Here is a 14,859-nt window from a genome sequence, read left to right as displayed (position 1 = left end):
GAGAAGAAATAGGTGTGAGTACAGATGGGGGACGGGGGGGGGGTGGGGATTATATGGAAGAAAGAAAGGGGAGGAAGAGGATGCTGTCTGTGTGGAGTTTGCAAGTTCTCCCTTCGACCGATTGGGATCCTTTCCACATCTGCAGTTCCTTTCAACACTCAGTTGTTCATATCAATGGGTAGTAAACTACCCAAGTGGAATACGAGGCCTAACATAAACTACCCAGACTGAGAAGAGCAAAGAATTTTCACATTGTGAAAAATTTAGAATGGGGTTGGGATTGTTGGTGATTAAAAGGTTGGCCACTTTGCAGCAATGCAGTAAATGAAGGAATGAGGACATGTCTGCCTTATAATGCAGACAGGTTACAAGTACCTGGGATTTAACAGTGCTCCAGGGATTGACACAAAACTCAGCGGAGTAACTCAGCAAGTCAGGCAGCATCTCTGGAGAAAAGGAATAGGTGACGCTTCGGGTCAAGACCCTTCTTCCGAGTCAGGGGAAAGGCAAACAAGATATATAGAAGGCACATAGCACAAAATAATGAAATATATGCAAAAAAACAACAACGATCATGGAAAAGTGGAGCCCACAATGGTCCATTGTTTGCTGTGGGGTAGGTGGTAACGAGTTATACAGACAGTGAAACTCAACAAGATGACAGTGAAACTAGTATGACGACTAGTGGGGAAGGGATGGAGAGAGGGGGCTCTGGCTGGGGAGAATGAAGAGAGAAGACAGCCCGGCCACAAAAGAAGATAACTAGCAACATTTTTCTCACTATTCTCTACATGATGAAAATGTGTGAACAACACACACAGAGCTTGAAACCACCATTTAAAAGATGACCTCTTGGTCTTCTTCCCAACAACTCCTCGCTGTTATGGAGAAGATTAAATTTAATGCTGTAAAGCCTCTTTCATGCACTCCAAATGTCAAGGTCTCCACATAACTTCAACTGTAAATTAGTGAGACGAGAGCACATTCAGGGAGACATTTTGCAACCAGCTGTTCAGACGCTTTTTAAAAAAAAAAACCGAGACAAGTTGAAGACCTTCTAAATTCATACATCAGTACAATCGCCAGTTTTCTGTTAATAGCTTTCCAAGGTTCTGTTCTTTTGTCCACAGCCACAATTGAACAACTAAATGGGGCTTTTACAACATTTATATATTCTACTCTTACCAATATTTTTACAGGAGGTTGCAGTGTGACCCAGGGAGAGTATTACTGGAGAGGAAAAAAAAAAAAAAACTATTTCCAATCTATGAAATTAAGTGGCACAAAATTTAACTCCCCAGGGATTGAAGGATGCTCCAAATGCATAAATTGTACTAATTTGGCTTTCTCTTTAGCTTAAAATTAAGGGGTAAAAATTCACAGGCATCTTGTGAGCAGGTTATTATTCTAACTTCATTGCTTGAGATTCCAACAAGGTTTGTTTTATTTGCTTGCTCGGACACTTTCCTAACATCAAGGGGTGCTTGCTCGAAGGTACAGAGGTAAGTATTTAAGATTCAAGGGCGGCACATTGGTACAGCGGGTAGAACTGCTGCCTCACCGCGCCGGATACCAAGGTTCAATCCTGACCTCGGGTGCTGTCAGTGTCTAGAGTTTGCTGGTTCTCGCTGTGACGGGAACTCGGACTGAAAGATAGAAAATAGAAAATAGGTGCAGGAGTAGGCGATTCGGCCCTTCAAGCCTGCACCGCCATTCAATATGATCATGGCTGATCATCCAACTCAGTACCCTGTACCTGCCTGTACCTGGGGGGGGGGGGGGGGGGGGGGGGGGGGGGGGGGGGGACGGGGGGGGGGGGGGGGGGGGGACTGAAGGCGGGAAACAGTCAGAACAAATAAGCCAGAAAATGATATGTTCTAGCCTTTTGCTCACCTCCAGTTCTCCCCACACCACCTCTATCTTTCAGTCTGAAGATGGGTTCCAACCTGAAACGCCACCAGGGGCACCGGGGAGATGGCAGCCCACCCGGCAGTCTGGTCGTTTTTTTCTTTCCTTTTGTTATTTTTTAGTTTGTTAAAAGTTCGTTTTAATGTTCTTTGGTTTGTTTTATATGTGGGGAGGGGAGGGGTTCGGGGGAAAACTTTTTTTTTTCAACTTCCTACCTTCCTGGGGATGTGATCAATTTTCAGATCACATTCTCCAGGCTCTGCGGCCTACCATCGCTGGAGGCCTCCTCGGACTGCCGTGCTCCCCACCGCGGTGCGCAGACTTAACACCGGAGCGGATCCCTTGACTGGGATCTCTCCCACCGAGACCAATGTGGACTTACCATCAAGGGCTCGCAGTCTCGGGTGAGGCAGAGTCGGGAGCTCCAACGTCACAGAAGATTCGACCAGCCCGGCGCGGGGGAACTGATATTCCCGATGCAGGAGCTGAACGCCTCGATGCAGAGGGCCCGAACGCCGCCGGCTACGGGAGTCAAGGCCATCCCGTCAACGGAGGGCTCGAGGCCCCCGATCGAGGAAGAACAAAAGGAAGGACTTGAAATTTATTTCGCCTTCCATCACAGTGAGGAATGTGTAGGAGTCACTGTGGTGGATGTTCACGTTAAAATGTGTTTGAGTGATTTGTTGTTTTTAATTGTATGACTGACCTGGCCAATGAAATTCCTCGTATGTTGCAAACCATACTTGGCGAATAAAACCATACTTGGCTGATTCCGATTCCTTTTCTCTAGAGGTTGAGTTACTAACACCGACTTACTCCAGTACTTTGTGTCTATCTTCCCCAGAAATCAGATTCAGAAACACATCTCTCCCCCACTTTAAAAAAATGTTCCAATGTTCTTCTGGAACAGCCAAAGTCAGTCAGTACAAAAAACAAGGCCTGAGAAAAATGGAAAACCAAAATAAAAACAGGAAAAGCTCAGGTCAGGCAGAAACCGTGAAGAGAAACATTTCAGCAAATTAATGACCATTCATCAGCACTCGAGAAAAAGGGGATATTAAAAGGATTTTGATTCTGATGAAGCATAGTTGACCTGGGGCAACAAAGTGGCGAGCAGTAGGGTTGCACCCTTACAGCGCCAGAGACCCGCGTTCGATCCTGACTATGAGTTTCTGTCTGTACATTGTTTATACTTTCTACCTGTGACCGCGTGGGTTTTCTCCGGGTGGTCCGTTTTCCTAGCACATTCCAAAGATGTACAGGTTTGTCGGTTAATTTTGATTTTACTGGATTGTGTGCAAAACAAAGAATTTCAGTGCACCTAGGTACATGTGACAATAAAGCATCAACATCCTAATTGGCTTCTGTAAATTGTTCTTGGTCTCTAGGATAGTGCTAGTGTACAGGGCGATTGCTGGTCGCCCGGGACCCGGTGGGCCAAAGGGCCTGTTTCCACGTAGTTTCTTAAACTAAAAGCCTCATATTTTAACACTGCTCCTCTCTCCACAGATTCTGCCTGACCCATTTCCACCATTTTCTGATTGTATTATATCAGTCAGTGAGTAGTTTTTCATTTACCAGTCAAAGTCCGAGGCAGGGCAGGACAGTGGCACAGTTGGTAGAGCTGCTGCGTCAGTGCCAGAGACCCCGGTTCGATCCAGACGACAGGTACCGACTGTGTGGGAGCTTGCATGTTCTCCCTGTAACCGTGTGGGTTTTCTCCGGGTTCCTGCAGTTTCATTCCACACCCCAAAATTAGTCATACAGCACAGAAACAGGCCCTTCAGCCCAACTTGTCCATGTTGACACGATCATCTAAGCTCGTCCCATTTGTCTGCATTTGACCCATACCCCTTTAAATCTTTCCTATCCATATAACTGACCAAGTGTCTTTTAAATGCAGTTATAATACCTTGCATCAACTACCTCCTCTGGCAGCTCATTCCATGAACCCACCACTCTCCGAGTGAAAAAGTTGTCCCTCAGGTTCCTATTAAATCTTTCCTCTCTCACCTTATGTTCAGTTTGTAGCATAATTGGCCTCTGTAAATTGTCCCAAGTGTGTATGAAGTGGATGCGAAAATGGAATAACATAGGACTAGTGTGAAAGGGTGATCGATGGCCGGCCTGGACTCAGTGGGCCGAAGGGCCTGTTCCCATGCGGTATATGTCAATCAATCGATTAATCAGCACAGCTATAGACTGCCTGGAACTGTATTTTACTATAATCGGCCAACTTAAAGCTCCCTCTATTCTACCCGAACACCATACCTACACTGCTAACATCACAGGAACACATCCATTTTGATAGCTTGGGAGAGACAGTCAATTTAGTTCCCAATTAAGAGCACCTTTTTTTTTTTTATACTTCAGTTATAGCAGTATGAAGTTCCACTGTGGCCAATACAAGCCAAATTCAATTTTACTTAATGGCCCTTACAGCTTTCAATGCTTGTCAGTTTCCCTCATGCAGACCATAAGAAAGCGATTGATTTGAAAGTTCAGCTGCACCACAGTCATTGACACTGCCTGGCATTTAGTCTGAGCAATGCTTGCAGTGGCTTTGTACAAGCACACAATCAGCAGATCCCTTGCCTGGGATCTCTCCCACCGAGACTACAGTGGACTTACCATCAAGGGCTCGCAGTCTCGGGTGAGGCCGAGTCGGGAGCTCCAACATCGCAGAAGGTTCGACCAGCCCGGCGCGGGGGAGCTGACATTCCCCCGATGCAGGAACTGAACGCCTCGATGCAGAGGGCCCGAACGCCGTCAGCTACGGGAGTCAAGACCATCCCGTCAACGGAGGGCTCGAGGCCCCTGATCGAGGAAGAACAAAACGAAGGACTTGAAATTTATTTTGCCTTCCATCACAGTGAGGAATGTGTAGGAGTCACTGTGGTGGATGTTCATGTTAAAATGTGTTTGAGTGATTTGTTGCTTTTAATTGTATGACTGACCTGCCCAATGAAATTCCTCGTATGTTGCAAAACATACTTGGCGAATAAAGTGTGATTCTGATTCCGATTCCTTTTCTCCAGAGGTTGAGTTACTAACACCGACTTACTCCAGCACTTTGTGTCTATCTTCCCCAGAAATCAGATTCAGAACCACATCTCTCACCCACTTTAAAAAAATGTTCCAATGTTGTTCTGGAACAGCCAAAGTCAGTCAGTACAAAAAACAAGGCCTGAGAAAAATGAAGACTGTTCAAGACTTAGGTTAAGATTTTCAGTGAGGCCGGCTGGTCCGTTCTCCCCATAATCAAAGATTTGTTCCACCCTGGTCATTCCTCCTTCTCCCAACTCCCATCCGGCAGAAGGCCCAGAAGCTTTTTTTATTTAAAAAAAAAAAAAAGAAATTCTTATTTTTCTTCCATATCCGTTTGGGTTCTTTAGCATTCACTTTGTCAGTATAAATCAGGGGTCGGCAACCTATGGCCCCCGGGCCGAATGCGGCCCGTAACTAGAAATCATCTGGCCTGCAGGCGGATTTTTTTCCCCCGTAATCATCTGGCCCGCCGAGCGCAGCCGAGCTCTGGCTGTACCACATCCTGCGCAACGCCACCGGCACGGCCGCGCTCCTTCTGTGAACACATTAAAGAAAGAACTGCAGATGCTGGGAAAATCCAAGGTAGACAAAAATGCGGGAGAAACATGCAAGGATTGCAGGAGACTGCCTCACCCGCTGAGTTTCTCCAGCATTTTTGTCTACCATCTGTGAACACACGATTTGATGCCTGCCATCCGAGGTGGGATGGGATCCATGTACACGTGGTAGATGTGGCCCGCCATCCGCTCACAGACATGCGTCCCGGCCCCTATGCAGAGCAAGGTTGCCGACCCCTGGTATAAATGATAACTACAGTCTAGCCGACATAATTAAAGACCTGTCCCACCCCGGTCATTCTTTCTTCTCCACACTCCCCTCAGGCAAAAGGAACAGAGGCTTAAAAGTGCACACCACCAGACTCAGGAAGTTTCTTCCCCTCTGATCCGGTTTCTGAATGGTACTTCCGTAAGATAGGGTACTGTCAGATTCACATTGTGGACATTAGACTATCTCTGGAACTGATGTACTACAAGGCTGAGAACTATATTCTGTACTCTGTATCTTCCCCTTTACTTCAGCTTGAGATTGACGATTGTATTTATGAGTAGCATTATCTGATTTGATCGGAAAATGCAACCAGTATAGATGGTGCATCTTGGCCTGGACCAGTTGGGGAAAAGGACCCGTTTCTGTGCTGAATACTCGAATTCTAAATCCAAGGTCATGCTGCAATTAACAATGTTCATTTTCTAACTTCATTTCGACAGCAAATCTGAATGTTAAGCATTTTTTTCTGAGGCAGAATAGTTCATTAATTTTCAGCTTTTCAGACCAAAATACCATGGCAATTGGCCGAGATTAAACAGTAAATTATTTAGTGAAATGGAATTTATTTTTTCATTTCATTCCACTGGCAATTCTAACACTTTGCTATCATAGTCACTGCAGGTAGAAGTAGATTTAAAGGGTAATGAGGAGTTTTTTTGAGCAGGAGGAATTAGAAAGTATATTAACTTAATGAGTGAATCTCGCAAAAATAGGTGCCTCTCATTTGGGCAAATAGACTTTTCCCGTTTCCAAAATGTATACGTCAATTAGTAATAGTAGAATCTCATTTATCTTAAAAAGTGAAGTGACTTAGAGAAGATATCTGCTATTTTGCATTTTAATTTACAGTTGCTTTCATTATATTTACGGCAGCACAATGCTGCAGCTGGTAGAGTCGCTGCGCCCAGCGCCAGAGATCCGGGTTCAAACCTGATTGAGTGTTGCACCTTCTCCCTTTGACCGCGTGGATTTCCCCCGGGTGCTCGGGTTTCCTCCCACGTCCTAAAGACGAGCAGGTTTTGGAGGCTAACCGGCCCTCTGTAAATTGCCCCTGGTGAGCAGGGAGTGGATGAGAAAGTGGGATAACATAGAACTAGTGTGAATGGGTGATCGATGGTCTATGCGGACTCGGTGGGCTGAAGGGCCAGTTTCCATGCCTTATCTTTACATTTTACGTCTAGAAGTATTTTGAAAATATTCGTAGCTGCAATAACAACATAATTAGCCACGGAATGCCGGGGGGGGGGGGGGGGGGGGGGGGGGGGGGGGAAGCAAGTGAAATGGCTGGTGAATAAACCACTATCCGACCTTAGAATTACTTCTGGCCAGCCAGCCTGGCAGCCAATTTCCAGATGAACATAGAACAAGCAAAGACGCTTGGACTGGTACATGGATAAGAAAGGCTTGGAAGAATATAGGCAAATGGGATTAGCTTAGATGGGGCATCTTGGTCAGCATAGATGTTTCCACATGGCCACGGTACAGCACGAGAACAGGCCCTTTGGCCCACAATGTCTGTTAAACACGATGCCAAGACCAACTCTTCTCTACCTGAACATATTACATATCCCTCCATTCCCTGCAGATGCATGTGTTGATCCACTTTCATCTCTTGCAGTCCCCTCAATGTAAAAGGCTTCTAAAGATAGACAAAGTGCTGGAGTAACTCAGTGGGTTAAGTAGCATCTCTGGAGAAAATGGATAGTTATAGATTCATACAATATGGAAACTGGCCTTTCAGACCAACTTGCTCACATCACACCAACCAACATGTCCCATCTATGCTAGTCCCACCAGTCTGCATTTAGCCCATATCCCTCTAAACCTATCCAATCCATTTACCCATCTAAACATTTTTTCAAGTTATGTTAAACTTGTCTTTTAAATGTTGTTATGTTGCCTGCCTCTACCTCCTGCGGCAGCTCGTTCTATACACCCACTAACCTTAGTTTGGAAAAAGTTACCCTCATGTTCCCGTTAAATCTTCCCCCCTCACCTTAAGGCGGGAAAATAGATAGACATTTTCTCCAGAGATGCAGCCTGACTTGCAGAATTACTCCTGGACTTTGTGTCAATCTTTGGAATAAACCAGCATCTGCAGTTCCTTTTTATTACATATTAGTTTTTGCTTTGTTTCAATGGGGCCTGAGGTAGCTGTGAAACCGTATGCATGCTCCATAGTGTCTGCCACAGGCAGAGTGATGGCGTGCAACAGGATCGGTAGTGGAGGGTCTGAACTGCTGGATGCTCCCCTCATTGTTGGCCTAGTTTTCCCGAGCTGCCTTTGTAGATGTCCAAAATATTCAGCACCTTCCGAAAATACTTCTCTGTCGTTCCAAGTTAATTAAGGATGTCCACATGTACCGCAGCATAAAAGGCCTGATCGATCTTCTCATTTTAAACTCTTGAGAAAACACAAAAGATATCTGTGCTCTGATCTGATGAGGATTGGCTATTGCATATTGTAATGTTATTAAAACTCCTGTACAGGAGCATATTACAAGCTTCCTTATCGATTTTCTGTTCAATAACATTTAACATGGTTCTCATACAAGGAATCAATGATAAGCATTACACACCCATTTGATAATAGCCTTATTGCATAGGCCTATTTTACCACAGTCAGCCACTCAATTCAAAAAGTCAGTTAACCAGAAATTAATATTTTTATCCTGACCTTCTGCTCGATAAGATCCAACTGTTCCTTATAAAAAGCTTCTAGTTTCTGAAGTGCAGCTTCCTTCTTTTCCAGTTGGTCGGCCTGGAAAATAAAATGTGTCACGACCAATTAGAATCCATTTTGTTTTGCCTTCCCATTTCCAAGGCAAGTAAACATTTTGTACGCATTCTAAATTTTAGTCAACTTCTACAAACGTTCCCCTCCACTCACTTTTTAAGTTTAGTTTAATTTGGAGATACAGCGTGGAAACAGGCCCTTTGGTTCACTGAGTCCACACCAACCCCCATATACCAGCACTATCCAACACACGAGGGACAATTTACAATCTTTTCTGAAGCCAATCGGCCCACAAACCTACACGTCTTTGGAGAGTCGGAGGAAACTAGAGCACCTGGAGAAAAACACACATGGTCACAGGGATAATGTACAAACGCCATACAGACAGCACCCTTAGTCAGGATTGAACCTGGGTCTCTGGAGCTGTGAGGCAACAACTCTACCGCTGCAGAATTATTTAGAAGCTGCAAGTCCAGTAACCTTTGTTGTAGTGAAGGTGTGAGCAAAACTGCAGACAGCTAAGGGATTTGATGTGATTGTATTCCTCCATCTGTTTGCCTGGTAAAGCTGTTTTGTATGTCAATTTTAACAGTGATTCCAAACACCAGGTGGCTGAGCAATGATGTGTAACCTCCTCCACTGTTACAGCCCTCCATGAACGGTGCATTCTAACCAGTCCTGGCCCCTGGTGCATTGCTACTGACAACATACAGGGAAATGGTCTGTGTTAAAACTGACCTCAGGATGGGCTGGGCTTTAACAGGTGGAAATTGCGGCCTTATAGATGCAGGTCACATTACCCAATAGCAGAATTATGATATACAGGTTCATACACCACCGATTTATCGGACAACTTGTGGTCTAGCACCTTATTTTATCCGGACACAATTTCCCTCTGGAAGTCCGTCCCCCCCCCCCCCCCCCCGAAAATATGGAGCCCAGTGACTTCAACGGCCAAATGGCGGGTCGCGTTTTCGCCCTGCGGCCGGGGCTCTGGAACTCCTGTCCAACCGGAGCCGACAGACCCGTTCCCAAAGCCGATTTCCGAGGCAGACTTTGCGGGGCGGTATCCGCTGACGTAGATAATGATGAGCCGACGGGAAACGCCACCCGCACGTTCCCTCCACAGATGCTGCCTGACCCGCTGATTTCCTCAAGGACTTTGTGTTTTGCACAAGATTCCACCATCATGTCTGTAGGAGTGCGCTCGTGAGGCTTCAGTAAAGCAGCCAGCATAATCAAATACTTGGCCCACCCCATTCATAGCAAAAGGATTTGAGTATAGGAGCAGGGAGGTTCTACTGCAGTTGTACAGGGTCTTGGTGAGACCGCACCTGGAGTATTGCGTACAGTTTTGGTCTCCAAATCTGAGGAAGGACATTATTGCCATAGAGGGAGTGCAGAGAAGGTTCACCAGACTGATTCCTGTGATGTCAGGACTGTCTTATGAAGAAAGACTGGATAGACTTGGTTTATACTTTCTAGAATTTAGGAGATTGAGAGGGGATCTTATAGAAACTTACAAAATTCTTAAGGGGTTGGACAGGCTAGATGCAGGAAGATTGTTCCCGATGTTGGGGAAGTCCAGGACAAGGGGGTCACAGCTTAAGGATAAGGGGAAAATCCTTTAAAACCGAGATGAGAAAAACTTTTTTCACACAGAGAGTGGTGAATCTCTGGAACTCCTTGCCACAGAGGGTAGTTGAGGCCAGTTCATTGGCTTTATTTAAGAGGGAGTTAGATGTGGCCCTTGTGGCAAAGGGGATCAGAGGGTATGGAGAGAAGGCAGGTACGGGATACCGAGTTGGATGATCAGCCATGATCATATTGAATGGCGGTGCAGGCTCGAAGGGCCGAATGGCCTACTCCTGCACCTAATTTCTATGTTTCTATTCCTTCTTCTCTCTGCTCCCATCCGACAGAAGGTAGAGAAGCTTGAAAGCGAGCACCACTAGACTCAGGAACAGCTTCTTCCCCTCGGTTATCAGGCTTCTGAATGGTCTTTCCATAAGCTAGGGTAATGTCTGATTCACCTCCATCCCATTGTGGACATTGGACTTTGTATCTGGAACTGATGTGCGACAATACTGAGAACTATATTCTGCACTCTGTATCTTCCACTTTGCTCTACCTATTGCTCGTGAGTTTGAACTGTTCGTATCTTTGTATGGTACATCTGAAGCACGGTCCCAACCCGTCACCTAGTCATGGTCTCCAGAGATACTGCCTGACCTGCTGAGTTACTCCAGCACTTTGCGTCCTTTGTAGTATATCTGATCTGTTTAGATATACCGTGTGGAAACAAGCCCTTCGGCCCACCAAGTCTACGCCAACCAGCGATCACCCCGTACACTAGCGTTATCCCACACACTCGGGACAATTTACAATTTAGAAGTCATTAACCTGCAAGCCTGTATGTCTTTGTAGTGCGTGAGGAAACCGGAGCACCCGGAGAAAACCCACGCGATCACAGGGGGAATGTACAAACTCCATACAGGCAGTACCCGTAATCAGGATGTAACCCAGGTCTCTGGCGCTATAAGGCAGCAACTGTATTGCTGAGCCACTGTGCCGTCCCTTATTTGGATAATGTGAAAAACAAAGCTTTTCACTTTACCTCCGTACACGTGACGATAATAAAACCTAAACCTTTCCCTTGGGCAGCACATCCCCGCTTCTTGAGAACAGATTTATTAGCGTTTCCAATTTTGTTGACGTTTTAGGTTTGCGTGCAAAATCCATAATTAATTAGTTACTCGTCCAACAAAAGCAAAAAGGTGCCTATACAGCAAGGAACAGCCGAGAGATTCATTTGCATCCATCTTGGGTGCAGATGATATACTGAAGAGATGCAGTCAAATAGGACCAAACCTGGAAAGCAAGAATATCAGCAGAGTTTTTTGTTTTTTTAAAAGAGAAGATTGGTTAAGTCAAAGTACTGGGAAGATCTAATGTTGAGTTTAATTTACCAGTGTGATGCTTCATTAGGCATCCTTAGCTGTGAACACCTGTCCAAGGCTCGGGACTAAAGCATGAATGAGCAATTCTTATTTTTTTGTTCAATTAAACTTTCCCATTTTAAATTGCAAAGCGGCATCTAATAGACGGTGACCTTTAAAAAGAAAAATCAGAAATTTTCAAGGTGATCACATGTAGAAATTTGAAGGTAAATACGAGCAAAGAAAATAATTTAAATTCTCACTGATCCGAAACCCCCCACAGAAAATGAAAAGGTGGTTGGTGCTTTGAAAAGGCTAACAAAACCAGACCTTGAGTGTGTGTAAGAGGAGTTTAAAAATCTGTAATTCCCTAAGCAGCAAAGACAACAAAATGAAAATTCTACCAACTAACCTTAGCAGATGCGATTTTATGCAAATTCCTAATCCTGAAAATTACTTCAGAAGATGAATACGAGCAAACAGAGCAGTTCTTCACCGTACTGCGATCAATTCATTTAGCTTAAAATATTCCTCAGCTAGTCTCCAAAGGCTGGAGAGATTCATGCTCTCAGGAATTCCACGGGGTTTTTTTTTTCCGCCGTTTTACCCAAAACCTCATTTTATTCTGGCTTATCCCCCCGAGCAAAGTCACAATCAAATAACTGACATTTAAACAGCAGCTCAACGCTACACTTAAAGCCCTTGCATTGCCACACCTGCCCTTCATTTCCTTTTACCGCGCCACCATGTTGAAGCCCATTGCCTCGTTTATTTTTCCTGAAACTTATCATTTTATCATTTAGTTATCATTTCAGACTGTCAATTTACTTATAGCTCAAGAAGTAGATTTGATTTGAAGGAATACAATAAGCAGGAATGCACAACAATCGATTGAATATCGTGCAATCTCTGGAGAATAATCATTGGGCACCACATATAATAATACATCCCTATTTTCCCATTGTTTTCCCTCACTGGCCCATCCTCAATCAAATACAAATTGTGTGGCTGATGGATTTATGCCCTTAATAATAGCGGAGAAACGGTGCTGACATCCTTAAGTCAGAAGAATCTGTTAAATTTACATTTACAGTATAATCTTATTTAGTCAATCATGAAGCAAGACATGGTTACTACAAGAAAATGTGTTTTAAGTTTAGAGATACAGTGTGGAAACAGGCCCTTCGGCCCACGCCAACCAGCGATCACCCATGCACTAGACTAGTTCTATCCTACACACTAGGGACAATTTACAGAAGCCAATTTATCTACAAATCTGCAGGTCTTTGGAATGTGGGAAGGTGGGATCATGGGGGAAATGAGTGGGGGTGGTGGGGGAGGCAAAGCACAGAAAAGAGAGAGGGAGGGGGAGAAGAGCTGGGCTATTCAAGCAGTGCCAGAGACTGAGCAAAAACATCCAGAGTATTCCTTTAGCCAAGGTCAGTTAAACTTAGTTTAGAGATACAGCGCGGAAACAAGCCCTTTGAGTCCGCACCAACCAGCAATCCCTGTATAGTAGTACCATTCTACACACTGGGGGACAATTTACAATTTTTACCAAAGCTAAATTAACCTACAAACCTGTACGTCTTTGGAGTGTGGGAGGAAATCAAAGCACCCGGAGAAAATCCACACGGTCACAGGGAGTACGTACAAATTCCATATAGACAACATCCTTAATCAAGAACGAACCCGAGTCTCTGCCCCTAGGCAGCAACTCTACCCCTACGCCACTGTACCGCACCCTAATAACTCGTTAACTTGCCCAATATTGTATCATTTTCTGGCCCTTCGGTAATCCCTCCAATTCTAGGCACGGGCAATGCCCAGTCATGAGTTGGAGCTGTAGTTTTATAAATTTGACCTTTTCACGATGGAAAGCTGGATAATTAGTAGACTGGGGATTAGTTAATTAAAAAACTATACCAAATCAAACTGTGGAAATAGGAAAAGATTACATAGACTCCATCGAATAATAAACTTCACGACCAATTTCAGATATTTCTTAAAAGAAAGAGTGATTAGCATTTAGAATGGATATTTAGTTAAGGTAATCATGGCATCAGGTACTATTGCAACGTTTAAGAAACATTCAGACAAGTATATGGATAGGGCAGGTTTAGTGGGATAGGGATCAAACGTAGGCAGGTGGGACTAGTGTAGATGGGGTATGTTGGTCGGTATGGGCGTGTTGGGCCGAATGGCCCGTTTCCACACTCTACGAGCTAATAAACAAATGAATGTTGAGGTAAGACCGCGTTGGATGAGCTAAACATTCTTACAAATGTACCCTGTGATCTTTGCAGCCGCACCTAGAAAGAGACTGCACCCAATGTGACCACAGGGAAAGATGTTGTTGATCCATAGACACAAAGTGCTGGAGTAACTCAGCAGGTCAGGCAGCATCTTTGGAGAACAGGGATAGGCAGTGTTTCGGGTCGGGACCATGTCTTTTGACTGAATGTAGGGGGGGGGGGGGGGGGGGGGGGGAGTTGGAAGAGACGAGAGGGCAATCCAAAGTTCACACCTCTTCAATCCTAATATCATACATTTTGTCTCTTCATCTCTTAGCCTTTGTCCAACCATCTGACTATCAACCCTCCCCCCACACCTATATCCTGCCCCTCCTCTCTTATCGGATTTCAATATTATATCGTGCACTAAGTGTTGGATCCATTATCCTGTGCACTGTGAATGGCTTGATTGTAATCAGGTATAGTCTTTTCTTTGACTGGATAGCATGCAAATAAAGCTTTTCACTGTACCTCCGTACACGTGACTATTATAAACTAAAGAATCAGTCAGAAGAAGGAAACTAAACTGAACAATCAGTCCCAAACCCAAAAAGTCACCTCAAGATACAAGATACATTTAATTGTCATTTGGACCCCTTGAGGTCCAAACGAAATGCCGTTTCTGCAGCCATACATTACAAACAAATAGACCCAAGACACAACACAATTCACATAAACATCCATCACATTGCTGTGATGGAAGGCCAAATAAACTTATCTCTCCACTGCACTCTCCCCCCCCCCCCGATGTCAGAGTCAAAGTCAAAGCCCCCAGCTGGCGATGGTGATTGTCCCGCGGCCATTAAAGCCACGCCGGGTGGTGCGAGGTCGCACACCGGGTCTTGGTGTTAGAGCCCCCGGCGTGCGCTCGCAGAGTCCCGCGGCCATTCCAAGCCGCGCAGGGCGGTGATGTCAGGCCCCGCTCCAGGAGCTCCTCGACCCCGCAACTCGGACGGCGGAAGTCGCCGTTGCGAGAGCCCTGAAAAAGCGGTCTCCCTCCAGGGACCCGCGGGCTCCCGATGCCGCCGTCCACAGACCTGCAGTTGAAGCCTCCGACTCTCCGGTCGGGCCGCAGCAGCAGCAGCAGCAGCGCTCCTCCACCGCT

General features: G+C 45.3%; 1 protein-coding gene across 1 annotated transcript in view; it reads right to left on the bottom strand.

Annotated features, from left to right (window-relative positions):
• LOC129704687 (MICOS complex subunit mic25a-like) overlaps window positions 1–14,859 on the bottom strand; it is a 321,392-nt gene that overhangs the window by 216,700 nt on the left and 89,833 nt on the right. Inside the window, exon 5 of the mRNA XM_055647979.1 lies at window positions 8,462–8,545. Within this exon, the coding sequence (XP_055503954.1) occupies window positions 8,462–8,545 (84 nt within the window). The remainder of the gene's footprint in view (window positions 1–8,461; window positions 8,546–14,859) is intronic.

Source organism: Leucoraja erinacea, chromosome 16 (assembly GCF_028641065.1).
Source record: "Leucoraja erinacea ecotype New England chromosome 16, Leri_hhj_1, whole genome shotgun sequence".
NCBI classification, from domain to species: Eukaryota; Metazoa; Chordata; class Chondrichthyes; order Rajiformes; family Rajidae; genus Leucoraja; species Leucoraja erinaceus.
The sequence above is the reverse complement of the archived record's forward strand: the minus strand, read 5'-3'. Positions and strand labels throughout refer to the sequence as shown.